The sequence below is a fragment of the Sus scrofa genome, chromosome 3 (genome assembly GCF_054392235.1).
Source record: "Sus scrofa isolate SSC_HxYL_T2T_F1_AM1 chromosome 3, Sscrofa_HxYL_maternal_Yorkshire_Landrace_v2.0, whole genome shotgun sequence".
Taxonomy (NCBI): Eukaryota; Metazoa; Chordata; class Mammalia; order Artiodactyla; family Suidae; genus Sus; species Sus scrofa.
This window is the reverse complement of record NC_139385.1, coordinates 92,873,733-92,888,983: the sequence shown is the minus strand read 5'-3', so window position 1 is coordinate 92,888,983 and position 15,251 is coordinate 92,873,733. Positions and strand designations below refer to the sequence as shown.

At 39.5% G+C, this 15,251-nt stretch overlaps 1 protein-coding gene, 1 long non-coding RNA gene and 1 pseudogene across 29 annotated transcripts in view; 2 read left to right on the top strand and 1 right to left on the bottom strand.

Moving 5' to 3' along the window:
- Window positions 1-15,251, top strand: part of SANBR (SANT and BTB domain regulator of CSR) — a 71,275-nt gene that overhangs the window by 32,507 nt on the left and 23,517 nt on the right. For 26 of the 27 annotated variants that reach the window (XM_085019115.1, XM_085019114.1, XM_021087517.2 and 23 more), the window contains 2 exons: window positions 3,169-3,292; window positions 6,128-6,280. In XM_085019115.1, the coding sequence (XP_084875241.1) occupies window positions 3,169-3,292; window positions 6,128-6,280 (277 nt within the window). Of the gene's footprint in view, window positions 1-827; window positions 3,293-6,127; window positions 6,281-15,251 lie in introns of all 27 variants that reach the window. The other variant, XR_014841827.1, reaches the window with a different exon arrangement.
- Window positions 10,592-15,251, bottom strand: part of LOC146404771 (uncharacterized) — a 1,009,186-nt gene continuing 1,004,526 nt past the window's right edge. The window contains exon 2 of the long non-coding RNA XR_014841879.1: window positions 10,592-10,680. This is a non-coding gene — a long non-coding RNA (uncharacterized LOC146404771). The remainder of the gene's footprint in view (window positions 10,681-15,251) is intronic.
- Window positions 12,278-13,032, top strand: LOC100522989 (prefoldin subunit 1 pseudogene; annotated as a pseudogene). The gene has a single exon (XR_014841872.1). The product of XR_014841872.1 is annotated as a prefoldin subunit 1 pseudogene (transcript).

Below are 15,251 nucleotides of genomic sequence, written 5' to 3'. Positions count from 1 at the left end.
TGAATGGAGCTGCAGCTGCCAGCCTACACCACAGCCACAGCAATGCCAGACCTGAGCTGCATCTGTGACCTACGCCACAGCTTGTGGCAATGCCGGATCCTTAACCCACTGAGCGAGGCCAGGGATTGAACCTGCATCCTCATGGACACTAGTCAGGTTTGTTACTGCTGAGCCACAATGAGAACTCCCAGAACCTTAGTAAAAATTATTATACAGGAGTTCCCGTCGTGGCGCAGTGGTTAACGAATCCGACTAGGAACCATGAGGTTGCGGGTTCGGTCCCTGCCCTTGCTCAGTGGGTTAAGGATCCGGCGTTGCCGTGAGCTGTGGTGTAGGTTGCAGACGCGGCTTGGATCCCGCGTTGCTGTGGCTCTGGCGTAGGCCGGTGGCTACAGCTCCGATTCGACCCCTAGCCCGGGAACCTCCATATGCCGCAGGAGCGGCCCAAGAAATAGCAACAACAACAACAACAACAAAAAAAAAAAAGAGAGAGAGACAAAAGACAAAAAAAAAAAATTATTATAATCTTGAAAGATATGCTGGTTAGTACCATTAAAATGATTTCACTAACAGATTTTAGTTATCTATCTAAGTGTTATATTGACTTTGACAAGAGCACCAAATTTACTTTCAGATGAATTTTGTTAAATGAGGAAAAATGTCTTTAAAATTGGATTTTCTGCAATCTATTTATTCTTCATACTTTGTCAGCATTCCTTTAATGCATAGTCCATTTTTATTTCCCTTTTCTTTTTTTTTTCTTTTTTTTTTTTTTTTTTGTCTTTTGATTTTTTAGGGCTGCACTTGCGGCATATGGAGGTTCCCAGGCTAGGGGTCCAATCGAAGCTACAGCTGCTGGCCTACACCACAGCCACAGCAACTCCAGATCCTTAACCGACTGAGCAAGGCCAGGGATCGAATCCGCAACCTCATGGTTCCTAGTTGGATTCTCTTCCACTGCGCCACAATGGGAACTCCCCTTTCCCTTTTAATTTCAAAACTGTTCTCATTCTGAGTTGGGGAGTAGAGGGAGAGTGTTATAAGTTGGTATAATGTCTCAGGAAAACAAAAGCTTTAAAGCCTATATGTATATTCCTTGACAATATCCTACCGCTAGGAATGTATTCAGATAGGTAATGTTGATTTGTGAAAGCATTTAATAAGGACATTTACTGCCATATATAAATAGGAAAAAGTGAGAAAACACTCAAATGTTTAAATGAACTTAAATATATTCATTGTAATAGCATATGGGTATAAATCACATCAGTATAAATTCTTCATATGTAGCCTAAGAGAATGTAAAAGAATATTATTACATAGAAAGTGGTTAGTCATAAATTAAGGAAAAAGACAAGGCAGGTTATAAAACAAAACTAGAGACTGTTCACTAAAATGTTAACTTTAGTGATGTTACCTTTGAGTGATAGTATTATGAATGATTTTCATTTTCTTTTTGGGTTCTTTCCTATATTCAAAATGTACAACACTTTATTAAAAAAACCACAAATGTTAGATTTCATATTTTAAACATTAAAAAAGAAATCCAGAGAAACTAATTTTTTTTTCTTTTTATGGCCACACCTGCAATATATGGAAGTTCCCAGGCCAGGGGTTGAATTGGAGCTGCAGTTGTAACTACACTACAGCCACAGCAGTGCCAGATTCATGCCACAGCTTGCAGCAATGCTGGATCCTTAATGTACTGAGAGAGGCCAGGGATCAAACCTGCATCTTCACAGAGACGTCAGGTCCTTAATCTACTGAGCCACAACAGGAACTCCAAAGAAAAACATTTTACCCTAGTATTAATAGCACAGTCAACTTTAAAATGTTTCATTTTTGGAGTTCCCATCATGGCTCAATGGTTAAGGAACCAGACTAGTTAGTATCCATGAGGATGCAGGTTCAATCTCTGGCCTTGCTCAGTGGGTTAAGGATCTGGTGTCACCATGAGCTGTGGTGTAAGTCACAGATACGCCTCCGATCCCATGTTGCTATGGCTGTGGTATAGGCCGGTAGCTACAACTCTGATTAGACCCCTAACCTGGGAACCTCCACATGCCGTGGGTGTAGCCCTAAAAAAACAAAAGACAAAAAAAAAAATAAAATGTTTCATTTTTATCTCCATATAAATAGTAGAGAGTATTCATTAATTATTAAGTAGTAGAAATTTTATACTTTTTCTTCTTTTTTTTTTGATCACACCACCCATGGCATGTGGAAGTTCTCAGGCCAGGGATCGAACCTGCACCACAGCAGCAACCTGAGCTTCGGCAGTGACAACGCCGGATCCTTAACCCACTGAGCCACAACAGAACTCCTATACTTTTTTGTCTTGAGATTTGATTCACCTTTTGAAAATTATTGCCATTTTGATAGCAATAATTATTACTATGTGAAAAAACTGATAATAATTCAACATCCATTTTTGTTCAAAGTATTTTTTTGCAGGTGAGCTGTTGATAACATTTTAAAAATTGTTTTTAAATAATTTAAAGCAAATGTGACAATCATTTGTAATAACTTGATGGCATTTTGTTATTTATTGAAATAGCAGAAGTTCAGAAAATAGCAGAAGTTCAGAAAGACTAGGGACTTGGATAAAAGTAGGAATTTGCTACATATGACTGGAGCAAGTGAAGTTTTAAGCCTTGTCTGTTTAAGTTTATATCGCTTAACTTAAAAATGTGTATTACCAAGACCTGATTATATATTATTTTATTACTCACTTACTAAAAATACCTTTTGAAAATAATATAAAGAACTAATACATTAATGAAATGTTTAGAATCATCAATAATTAATAGCTTCTTTTATAATATGTACAATTAAAGGTTCCTCAACTGTTAGCCTACTCAAACTATATTTAGTATATAATCCTATCTCTGCCAGTCATTGTAGTCCATTGTAGTCTATCCCACAGCCATCATTTGGGGAATGTTCTTGGAAATAAACCACAAATTTAAAAATGCTTGCTTGGCTTTTCAAGGGCTGTGACCAAGTCTGTGGAGTCGCCCCAGGGAGCCAAAGCTGTTCTTCATCTTCCACCTCCCACTGCAGACAGTAAAGACCATTCATACCATAACAAACAAACAAAATTTGCTTAAAACAAATTGTTTCTATTGCTTGCTTGTAAAATAATATAACTGAGGCTCTTTTCCTTAGAGATAAGACTTGGGATGTTCATGAGTATTTGAATAGCCTTTTTGAAGAATTAAAATCTTGGCGAGATGTATATTGGCGCTTATGGGGAACAGTCAACTGGCTAACTTGTTCAAGATGTTATCAGGTGAGTTTGTTGGGTGTTTTTATTTTATTTTATTTTTTATTTTTATTGTTTGGTCTTTTTAGGGCTGCACCCGCAGTATATGGAGGTTCCCAGGCTAGGGGTCGAGATGGAGCAATAGCCTCCGGCCTATGCCAGAGCCACAGCAATTCCAGATCTGAGCCGCGTCTGCGACCTACACCACAGCTCATGGCGACACCAGATCCTTAACCCACTGAGCAAGGCCAGGAATCGAACCTGCAACCTCATGGTTCCTACTCGGATTCGTTTCCACTGCGCCACAACGGGAACTCCTGGGTGTTTTTAAACACTGTGCTATGCAAACATTGAGAGCAGGCTCTTTTGATATATGCTGTTTAATTAATTTCAGTGTGTTTGGATAATGTCTGTTATCTTTTTAAGATATTAGTGACAAAAAATGATGGTGCTATTAAACACTGCTTGCTTTTGACTTCAATTCTCTTTCTATGGATCTTCCTTTGTTTTTATTTCCATTGCTGAAGCAATCAATGACTTGCTGAACTTTTATAAAGCCAACAGGTTTTAAGTGAGCAAATCCATTTTTTTCCCCAAAGGAAAAAAAATACGGAATCCTTCTGCCTTTTATTATTTCCAGCCAAACTGTTTCTTTGTTAGCCCATAAATTTCTTTAGAAATTCAGGAACACCTTTGCAGACAGAGTGCTGTTATTAAGATGTGCCCTTGTTATAATAATCGCGTTAGGACAGAGGCTTTGTTCATTTTCTTCTAACTGAAGTCTGTCATAAAAACACAAGAAAAGTTGCTGTTTGAAGGCACCTATAATAAATCCTTTTATAGAATAAATAGATCTTTATTGGTCACAATCATTCCTAATTAGAATAAACCCAGAGTGTTTTACATAAAATTTTATATGAATCCCTTAGATCTCCATGTCCCCAGTAGTTTTCCTCTCTCACTTGGGTAATGATTTTCAGTAGAGGGAAGGAAGAGCAGAGAGCAGCTTATCATAACAAGTGAGATAGGCAGTCACGGTCCTCCCCACCATGAGGTATCACTTATAATCAAAGATATTGGGCTTCTCTTAGCATGTCAGAATGCAGAAAATTTGAAGCATTTTTTCCTCTCTTCATAGCAAATTGAATATTTATAAGTTTTAATATTTATTGTGGCAGGCTCATAAGCTCATAAAATATTTTGTATGCAAAATACTTTGTGTATGAATGTGCACCTTATAGTTTTTATCAGACTCAAAAGATTTTATTTAAAAACCATTGTTTATTTAAAAACCATCATGGCACAGCAGAAACAATCCAACTAGGAACCATGAGGTTACAGGTTCAATCCCTGGCCTGCTCAGTGGGTTAAGAATCCGGTGTTGCCATGAACTGTGGTGTAGGTTGCAGACGTGGCTCAGATCATGCTTTGCTGTGGCTATGGTGTAGACTGGCAGCTACAGCTCTGACTGGACCCCCAGCCTGAGAACCTCCGTATGCTGCAGGTGTGTCCCTAAAAAGCAAAAACAATACAAAACAAAACTATTGTTTGAGGAGTTTCCATCGTGACTCAGTGGGTTAGGAACCTGACTAGTTTCCATGGATGCAAGTTCAATCCCTGGCCTTGCTCAGTGGGTTACCAATCAGGCGTTGCCATAAGCTGTGGTGTAGGTTGCAGATGCAGCTTGGATCTTGTGTGGCTATTGCTGTGGCGTTGGCCTACAGCTGCAGCTCCAATTCGACCTCTAACCTGGTAACTTCCATATGCTGCAGGTACAGCTCTAAAAAGAAAAAAAAAAACAAGTAAATAAATAAATAAAAACTGTTATTTGATAATCATAATTGAATTATAGACTATCCTCGTTTTTGTGTTTAAGATCAGATCTTAAAATTGTCAATTTAGTTACTTTCTTAAAATTATCTTACCAACTTGTAAATGTATCTGAAACATAACCATTAATATTATAACTAAACCTTGATAAGTTTATTCACCAGTGATTCAGAGTTACTCCACGGTTTTCACTGATACTGAACACTGATGGATGAAAGGAACCTAAAACTCTTCTTCATCATCATCTGTATAGCAAATATTTATAAATATTTGATATTTATAAATATCAAATCTGTGTGCTCATGGATCCTAGTCGGGTTCGTTACTGCTGAGCCATGACAGAAAATTTTTTTTTTTGTAACTTAGGGCCACACCCACAGCATATGGAAGTTCCCAGGATGGGGGTCACATCGGAGCTACAGCTGCTGGCCTATGCCACAGCCACAGCAACGAGACATCCCAGCTGCTTCTGCGACCACAGCTTATGGTGACGCCAGATCCTTAACCCACTGAGTGGGACCAGGGATTGAACCTGCAACGTCATGAATACTAGTGGGGTTCGTTTCCTGAGCCATAATAGGAACTCCTGGAAAACTCTTTATGTGATTGGATGACTATAAAATTAGACATACATCAAGATCAGTTTCATTCTGATCTGAATTTTGAGTAAAGTGTTTTCATTTTTGCTTTTTAATAGCTTTATTGAGGTATAATTACATGCCATAAAATTCATTCATTTTAAGTGTACAGTTTACTGATTTTTTTCATAAATTTACAGAGTCGTGCAATCATCCCCACCATTCAACTCTAGTACATTTTCATCACCCCAGAAAGATCCCTCATGTCCATTTGCTGCCACTCCCTAACCCAGTCTCACCTTTAATCCCACCACAGATCCACTTTGTGTCTCTGGAGGTTTGCCTTTTCTGTACATGTAATGTGGTGGAACATGTATGTGGTCTTGAATAAAGCATTTTTGAGATGTATAATTTCATTATGAGACTAATACTTGATTTTGTGTATTTTATTTAGGCTTTTCTCTGTATAGAGTTTTCACATTGTCAGTATCACTCAGAAACAGTGATTTATCCTACTGCAGGAAGCTCAATGAGTACTGTTGGCACTGGAATTTATCCCTGCTGTAACCAAAAGGTTCTCCGATTTGACCCCACTCAGTTTACAAAGGTAAATTTTGAATGTTGCTCTTTTGTAGTTGTTGTGCTAACACTTCATATTTAAATCGTTTCTCCTTTTACTAATTTTTGTTTGTTTTGTCTTCTTAGGGCCACACCCCCGGCATGTGGAGGTTTTCAGGCTAGGGGTCAAATTGGAACTGTAGCCTCTGGCCTACGCCACAGCCATAGAAAGGCAGGATCCAAGCCGAGTCTGTGACCTACACCACAGCTCACGGCAACGCCAGATCCTTAACCCACTGAGCGATGCCAAGGATCAAACCCGCGTCCTCATGGATGCTAGTCAGGTTTGTTAATCACTGGGCCACAATGGGAACTCCTCCTTTTACTGTTTTTAAAATATAAATATACATCCACATAGAAAAGGCTTGATACATAAATAAGAATAGTAAAAAGTATAAATCTCTCTTTATACCAATTCTCATTTTGTACCTCTTCTTAGAAGTAGCCACTGTTCACCTCTTTCTTCAGACCTTGTTGTATACATTTCAAGCACAAATTATACATTTGTTTTTGTTTTTTTCGTTTTTGGCCACCCCTTGGCATATGGAGTTCCCAGGCCAGGGATCAAATCCAAGCCACAGTTGCAATCTAAGCTGTTGCCGTGGCAATGCCAGATCCTTAACCCCCTATGCTGGACCAGGGATTGAACCTGCATCCCAGTGCTCCCAAGATATCACCGATCCCGTTGTGCCACCACATAAACTCCTTTAAATAGTCTTTTTATATTGGAAATGGGATCATACTATTCATATTATTCTATAATTTGATTTTTTCACTCAACAACATAGCTGGGTGATCATTGTATGTAACATTTTGCAGTGTAATATCCCAAGCTGTGTATTTCTCACAGTTTATTTAACCAGTCTCCTGTTGATGATCATTTAGGTTGTTTCCAGTTGACACTATTACAGTGTTGCAGTGACACATCCTTGCACATATATGTTGGTTAGAGTCCTTGTTCACTAAGACTTTTGAAAATGTTATGTGATGTAAGGAACCTAAAACTCTTCTTCGTCATCATCCATACAGTAAATATTTATAAATCGCCAAAGTTGTTTCATAGTCTGTGCAAGGCAGAGATTAGTGTGTAAAATTATATTTCTGTCTTCATGGAGTTTATAGTTCAGGCAGTAATATCAAAATCAGGGGAAAAGCATGCAAAAGAATGCTTGATGAATTTCTGTAATAAGCTGGTCAGATCTGGGCCTTGAGATCAACGAAAACTTTGTTCCTCCTTAAGGGGAGTTGGTATTTGGTGGAGATCTGAAGGGGAGTAGGAATATGAAGCAAAGTGGAAGGAAATGAGCCCTCTGGTCAGACTAGCAAGGCCAGGAGGAACACAGTGGATAAACGATACTGTGAGAAACTGCCTGTTATAGAAAACAAGCATAGATCAAGACAGGGCTAGAGAGATCAGTATGTGTCAGGCCATGCAGGGGCAGGAACTCCGAGGCTGTGCTTGAGTTTTTTCTTTATTTCAGGTTTTGACGATAGCAGTTGTGTGTGGAGAATGGCTTGGAGTGAAGCCAGGTACAAGAGGAAGCCATCAGAGTCGTGTTAGAGAGATGATGGTGACTTAGACTAGGGTAGCGGAGACAAAAATAAATGAATTCAGTGTTTAGGAGGTAAAACTGAGCTGATTTGATTGATCGTTTCAACAGAGGGAATAGGAGGAGTCAGGGATGACTCAGGTTCTTGCTTGCGCTCCTGGGAAGATGGTGGTGCTCTTCGCTGATGGGGAAACAACAGAAGGAGCACGTCTGGAGAGGAGTTCTGTTAGGACGTTTTGAGTCTGAGGTGCTTTATAAGATAACCAGGCAATGCGTGTTAGATATATGGATTGTGGTGCTCAGAGAGTAGCTGGGCTGAAGGCTTTGTAAGTCTTCTTGCAAGTAAGTGATCATTGAAACCAACAGCTATAGGTGAGCATAAGAGCCTAGGGCCTACAATGGAGCCTAGAGAAAGTCCAGCATCTGTTGGTTGAATAGAGAATCATGAGCCTGCAAAGGAGAGTGATCAAGAGCAGACAGAACAATAGGAGGAAAACCAAGAATATTGTTAGGAACGTCAAGAGAGCAGTATTTAGAGAAAGTGTGTCCACGATGCTAAAACAGTGCTAAGAGGTCTAATAAAGTAATGAAAGAAATGTGTCTTTTGGCTTTGGTGACCTGGAATTCATATGAGTGAAGAACTGTTTTGGTGTAGTGCTAAGCTTAGAAGCCAGGTTAGTATGAGCAAGGAGTGAGTAGAAGGAAAACAAATGGAGACAGTGTGATTATCAACTCTTTGGGGAAATTTGAGAAAGAAAGGAGATGGATCATTATGAATAAATGAGGTTATTTATTGTTTCTGTTTTGATAGGAGAGACCTTTTTAAAAGTCAATAAGAAAGGTCTAATTGAGGAAGAGATATTGATAGTATAAAGTTTATAAGGAGACAGTAAACCTATTCCAATAGGGTGGAATATTAAGTATGTGTGGCAATATCCATTAAGCCAGGAAGAAAGCCCCTCTATTGTAACAGGAGAGAAGAGTAGGATGGTTTCAGATAGTAGTAAAATTGTGTTTTGGGGAGTTCCCGTAGCGGCTCAGCAGTAACAAATCTGACTAGTATCCGTGAGGACGCAGGTTCAATCCCAGGCCCTGCTCAGTGGGTTAAAGATCCAACATTGCCATGAGTTGTGGTTTAGGTCACAGACGCAGCTGGGATCTGGTGCTGTGGCTGTGGTGTAGACCAGTGGCTATAGCTCGGATTCAACCCCTAGCCTGGGAACTTCCATATATCACGGGTGCACCCCTAAAAATACAAAAGATAAAATAAAATAAAAACAAAAATAAGTGAGACCTAGTTAAACTTAAAATCTTTTGCACAGCAAAAGAAATCATAAACAAAATGAAAAGACAACCCACACAATGGGAGAAAACCTTTGCAAACAAAGCAGCCAACAAGGGAATATCCTCCAAAATACACAGCTATCTCATGCAGCTCTGTATCAGAAAAACAAACAACCTAATCAAAAAATGGGCAGAAGATCTAAATAGACATTTCTCCAAAGAAAACATATAGATGGCCAAAAAGAATATGAAAAGATGGTCAGCATCAGTAATTATTAGAGAAATGCAAATCAAACTACAGCAAGGTATCACTTCACATCAGTCAGAATGATCATCATCAAGAAGTCTACAAATAATAAATCCTGGAGAGGGTGTGGAGAAAGGGAATCCTCCTACACTGTTGGTGGGAATGTAAATTTGTGCAGACACTGTGGAGCACAGTATGGACGTTCCTTAAAAAACTGCTGGTAGCCTAGCAGTTAAGGATCCAGTGTTGTCACTGCTGTTGCATGGATTTGACCCCTGGCCAAGGAATTTCTGCATGTCATGGGCGTGGCCCCAAAAAACTCTAAAAATAGATTATGAATAATGCTGTAGTGAACACTGCTGTAAATATAAACCTGTTTGATGTAATGATATTTTGAAATGGAAGCCTCCCAGTCTGGGAAGTTCTTGTCATGGCACAGCAGAAACAAATCTGACTAGCCGCCACGAGGTTGCGGGTTCAATCCTTGGCCTTGCTCAGTGGATTGAGGATCTGGTGTTGCCATGAGCTGCGGCATAGGTTGCAGATGCGGCTGGGATCCTGCATGGCTGTGGCGTAGGCCGGTAGCTACAGCTCCAATTCAGCCCTTAGCCTGGGAACCTCCATATGCCATGGGTGTGGCCCTAAAAAGCAAAAAAAAAAAAAAGTAATAATAATAAGAATGAGAGGAGAAGGATACTTCCTCAGAACTTTAGTTATCTCTCTGTTGGAGGTTATTAAAGACCCTTTGTACAAATCAAGGTGACAGAAGAACTAAAACAGTATGACAAAATTGTAGAATGCAAATTCAAGAACAACAGCTGGATCTTTATGAGACAGAATAGCCAAAGTTTGCCTAATGCCTACAACACTTCCAAGGCTGTGTACAACAGCATCTCCAATCCCATCACCAAGAAAATGTTGTTGAGTTCATTGACAATGTGCAGCAGCTTCTCATGGACAGAAGAAAAGCATAATGTGGACCTGCACACAGAGCTCATGCTCCCACCACCTCCCAGAAATCCTCACCCTTTGACCTAAGACCTGCCTCCAACTTCAAGATTGAGAGGAAAGATGAGAGAGAAAAAGTGTCATTGACTCATTTTTTTAAAAATCAGGGAAATTCAAGAAAGAATATGTCTTGATGGCCATACTCATTTGACATTTTTCTTTCTTTCTTTTTTTTTTTTTTTTTTTGCTGTTTCTTGGGCCACTCCTGTGGCATATGAAGGTTCCCAGGCTAGGGGTCGAATCGGAACTGTAGCTGCCAGCCTACACCAGAGCCACAGCAACGCGGGATCCGAGCCACATCTGCAACCTACACCACAGCTCACGGCAATGCCAGATCGTTAACCCACTGAGCAAGGGCAGGGACCGAACCCGCAACCTCATGGTTCCTAGTCGGATTCGTTAACCATGATGGGAACTCCTACATTTGACATTTTTCTAAAAAAAAGAAAAGTATTATAGCAGCCTGTAAGTATTTGATGTGTTTGTTTCCCCAGTACTACAGTATATCATGGACTTAAAAACATTTTATTTGTATCTGAGAAACTCAGCCTTACCTGTGAAATCTGAAGACTGAAATAGCCAAAGATTTAAATGAGATGGAAATCAGTGAAAAAGAGGCCTTGTTTATATATATGGATAACTTTCACTTGATTGATTGATTGATTGACTGATTTTGTTTCTTAATGGCAACATGCATATGGAAGTTCCCAGGGTAGGGGTCGAATCCAAGCTGCAGCTCTGGCCTATGCCACAGCAATGACCTACACTGTAGTTCTCTGCATCACCAGATCCTTAATCCACTGAGTGAGGACACAGATCAAACATTCATCCTCATGGATACTAGTCACATGCTTAATCTGCTGAGCTACAGTGGGAACTTAGACTTTCACTTTATAAAGTTAACAGTCTGGAATATTAAGCATATGCAACACTGTATTTGTTTAGAAAATGGATTTCAACTATGGAAATTTTTCCTTTTTTTGGGGGGGGGTCTTATTGAGGTTCGCAGGTTTGGGGTCTAATCAGAGTTGTAGCTGCCGGCCTACGCCAGAGCCATAGCAATACCAGATCTGAGCCACATCTGCGACCTACACCACAGCTCACGGCAATGCCAGATCCTTAACCCACTGAGCAAGGCCAGGGATCAAACCAGAAACCTCATGCTTCCTAGTCGGATTCATTTCTGCTGCGCCACAACATGAATTCCAGAAATTTTTCCTTTTTAAAAAATTTAGGGGAAGAGCTCCCATTGTGGCTTAGTGGTAACGAACCCAACTAGGGATCCATGAGAATGCGGGCTCACCCTAGCCTCACTCAGTGGGTTAAGAATCCAGTGTTGCCATGAGCTGTGGTGTAGGTCACAGACATGGCTTGGATCTAGCATTGCTGTGCCTGTGGCATAGGCCAGCAGCTGCAGCTGCAGCTCTGATTCAGCCCCGAGCCTGGGAACTTACATATGCCACACGTGTGGCCCTCAAAAGACAAAATAATCAAAAATTTAGGGGAGTTCTATGGTGTAGCAGTTAAGGATCTGGTGTTTATCTCTGAGATAGTTTGGGTTCAATCCCTGGCCTGGTACAGTGGGTTAAGGACCCAGTGTTGCCATAGCTTTAGCATAGGTTGCAGCTGCAGCTCGTATTCGAACCCTGGCTCAGGAACTTCCATGTGCTATGGGTGCAGCCAAAAAAGAATTAGGCGACGTCATTAAACTTTATTACTGTTATTTGTCATGGATTTCCTACATTTCTGAAATCTTGTATGCAAAAACAAATGACAGAATTGTTAATTATTGCACCGTATTAAACGACTTGGTTTGGCTTACATTTTAAGAAGTTGTTTTAGAAGTGTAAAAAAAAGTAAAGCTCAAAAAAAAGAAAAGAAAAGAAAACCTGAGAGTGAATCAAGATGGCGGCTCCCGTGGATCTGGAGTTGAAGAAGGCCTTCACAGAGCTTCAAGCTAAAGTTATTGACACTCAACAGAAGGTGAAGCTTGCAGACATACAGATTGAACAGCTCAACAGGACAAAAAAGCATGCACATCTTACAGATACAGAGATTATGACTTTGGTAGATGAGACCAACATGTATGAAGGTGTAGGAAGAATGTTTATTCTTCAATCCAAGGAGGCAATTCATAATCAGCTGTTAGAGAAACAGAAAATAGCAGAAGAAAAAATTAAAGAATTGGAACAGAAAAAATCCTACCTGGAGCGGAGTGTGAAGGAAGCTGAGGACAATATCCGGGAGATGCTGATGCCACGGAGGGCACAGTAGGCAGCCTCTAGGGGAGGTGCTTCCTCCTGACCCCTGCCATTCCTGGCAAGGGCAGAGGGGCTTGTACAGGGAAACTGTGTCTGCGCTGCCTGATGGACGTTTTATTATCTGGATGGTCTGGTAACCCTAGGTTTTCTGCACCATTTGGAGCCCCTTTCAGATCCCATCACTGTATTTTTATCCTGGCTCTGTCTGCCACCCCTCTTCCCTGGGGGCGAGTCAGGAACTCCCAGGAGTGGGAAGATGGGAGCCGGGACAGATAGGGGAGCCCTGCCTGGGCCTGCAGCCAGTCACCTGGTCAGACCAATAAAAGACATCTGTCACACTCTAAAAAAAATAAAAAAAATAAAATAAAATAAAAAAATAAAGAAAAGAAAACCTAAAAATAGAACTACCATTTGATCCAGCATTTCCACTCCTGGGCATATATCTGAAGAAAACCATAATTCGAAAAGATACATGCACCCCAATGTTGATTGCAGCCCTGTTTGCAGTAGCCAAGATATGGAAGCAACCTAAACGTCCATCAGCAGAGGAATGGGAAAAGCAGATGTGGTACATACATACAACGGAATAGTACTCAGCCTTAAGAAAGAACAAAATAATGCCCTTTGCAAAAGCAACATGGATGGACCTAGATATTATCATATTAAGTGAAGTAAGTCAGACAGAAGGACAAGTATATCATGTCACTTGTATGTGGAATCTAATTTTTTAAATGATACAGACGAACTTATTTACAAAACAGAAAAAGACTCATGGATTTCAAGAGCAAATTAATGGTTACCAAAGGGGAAATGTAGGAGGAAAGGATAAATTAGGAATTTGGGATTAACATACACACACTACCATATGTGAAATAGATAACCAACAGGGGCTTACTGTGTAGCACAGAAAACGCTAGTCAATATTCTATAATAACCTATATGGGAAAACAGTCTGGAAAAGAATGGATATATGTATAACTGATTCACTTTGCTATACACCTGAAACTAACACATTATTATAAATTTACTCCAGTAGAATTTTTAAAAAGTGACAATTTAAATAAAAACAAGTGCTAGAACTGAAAAATATAGTAACAAGTTTAAGATCATTGGCAAATTTAATAGCAAGTTAAATGTAGCTGAAGGATTAGCAAAAGATAAAAGTTAGAAGAAACTATCCATAATGAAGCACAGACAAAATTATGAGAAATATAAGAGACCCAGAGAATGTATGTCTTCTATTTTTAAAATTGTAAAAGAAACAAAATTTGCCATAACCGTTTTTTTTTAAATGTATTCGTCAGTAATGTTGAATATATTCCTGTTGTGCAACCTACCTCCAGAACGCTTTCCTCTTGCAAAGCTGAAGCTCTGTACATCATCAAAAATTCCCCATGCCTCCTAGAAACCACCATTCTACTTTCTGTCTCTGACTACACTACCTCTACTGTGGAAGCATACAGTATTCGTTTTTTTGTGTGCAAGAAGGTTTAACTTTTTAGAGGGGTTTCCCATTAGAAGAGAAAGAAAATGTATCAGAGGCAAAATTTGAAGAGATAATGGCTAAGATATTTCAGAATTGAGAGACACTGATTTATAGATCCAGGAATTTCATTGACCCCAGTAAGATAAGAAATCCTATAATGTACAACATGATAAATATAACTAACACTATTATGTGTTATATGTGAACATTGTTAAGCAGTATGCTGTATTCCTTAAACTTATACAGTGCTGTGTGTTGATTATATTTAAATAAAACTGGAAAAAATGTTTAATTAAAAAAATAATTTCTTTCAGAAAAAAAATCCATACCTACATATTTCATAGTGGAATTGCAGAAAGAAAGAAAGAGAGAGAAAGAAAGAAAGAGAAAGAAAGAAAGAAAGAAAGAAAGAAAAAACAGGGCATTTTCAAAGCAGCCAGAGGAGAATAATGTAAAATTCCTTCAAAACATCAGTAATTAGAGTTTATGTTTCAGCAATAGCAACAGAAGCTAGGGTATAGTCCACTGGGTCTTTAGTGTATCAGAACAGTTAATAATCTAGAATCCTGTCTTCCTTAAATATCCTTTAAGAATGAAGGCAAAATAAAGATGTATTTAGGCAAAGAAAAATTGTAGGAATTTGCAACCAGCAAACTGCTTTAAAAAGGGCATACTAGTGGATGGTCTCAAGATACAGGAAGGAATGAAGACCAAAGAAACGAGCCTTTGGTGATTAAGACAGGGTGGGGAGTTCCCTGGTGTTCTAGTGGCTAAGATTCAGCACTTTCACCACTGTGGCCTGTATTCAAAATCCCTGGTCTGGGAACCAAGATCACACATCAAGCTACTGCACACTGCAGCCAAAAAAAGAAAAAAGACAGGGTGATACTGATGACGTTTGAACAGATGGACCAGTAGAAGAGAATGAAATACAGTTGACCCTTGAACAACAGTGATTTGAAATGCATGAATCTACTTACACATAGATTTTTTAAAATAAATACATGCAGCACTACATGATCTATGGTTGGTTGAATATTTGGATATAGAATGCTGAATATGGGACTTGAGCATCTGCAGATTTTAGTATACATGGGGACTCCTGCAACCAATCCCCCACAGAT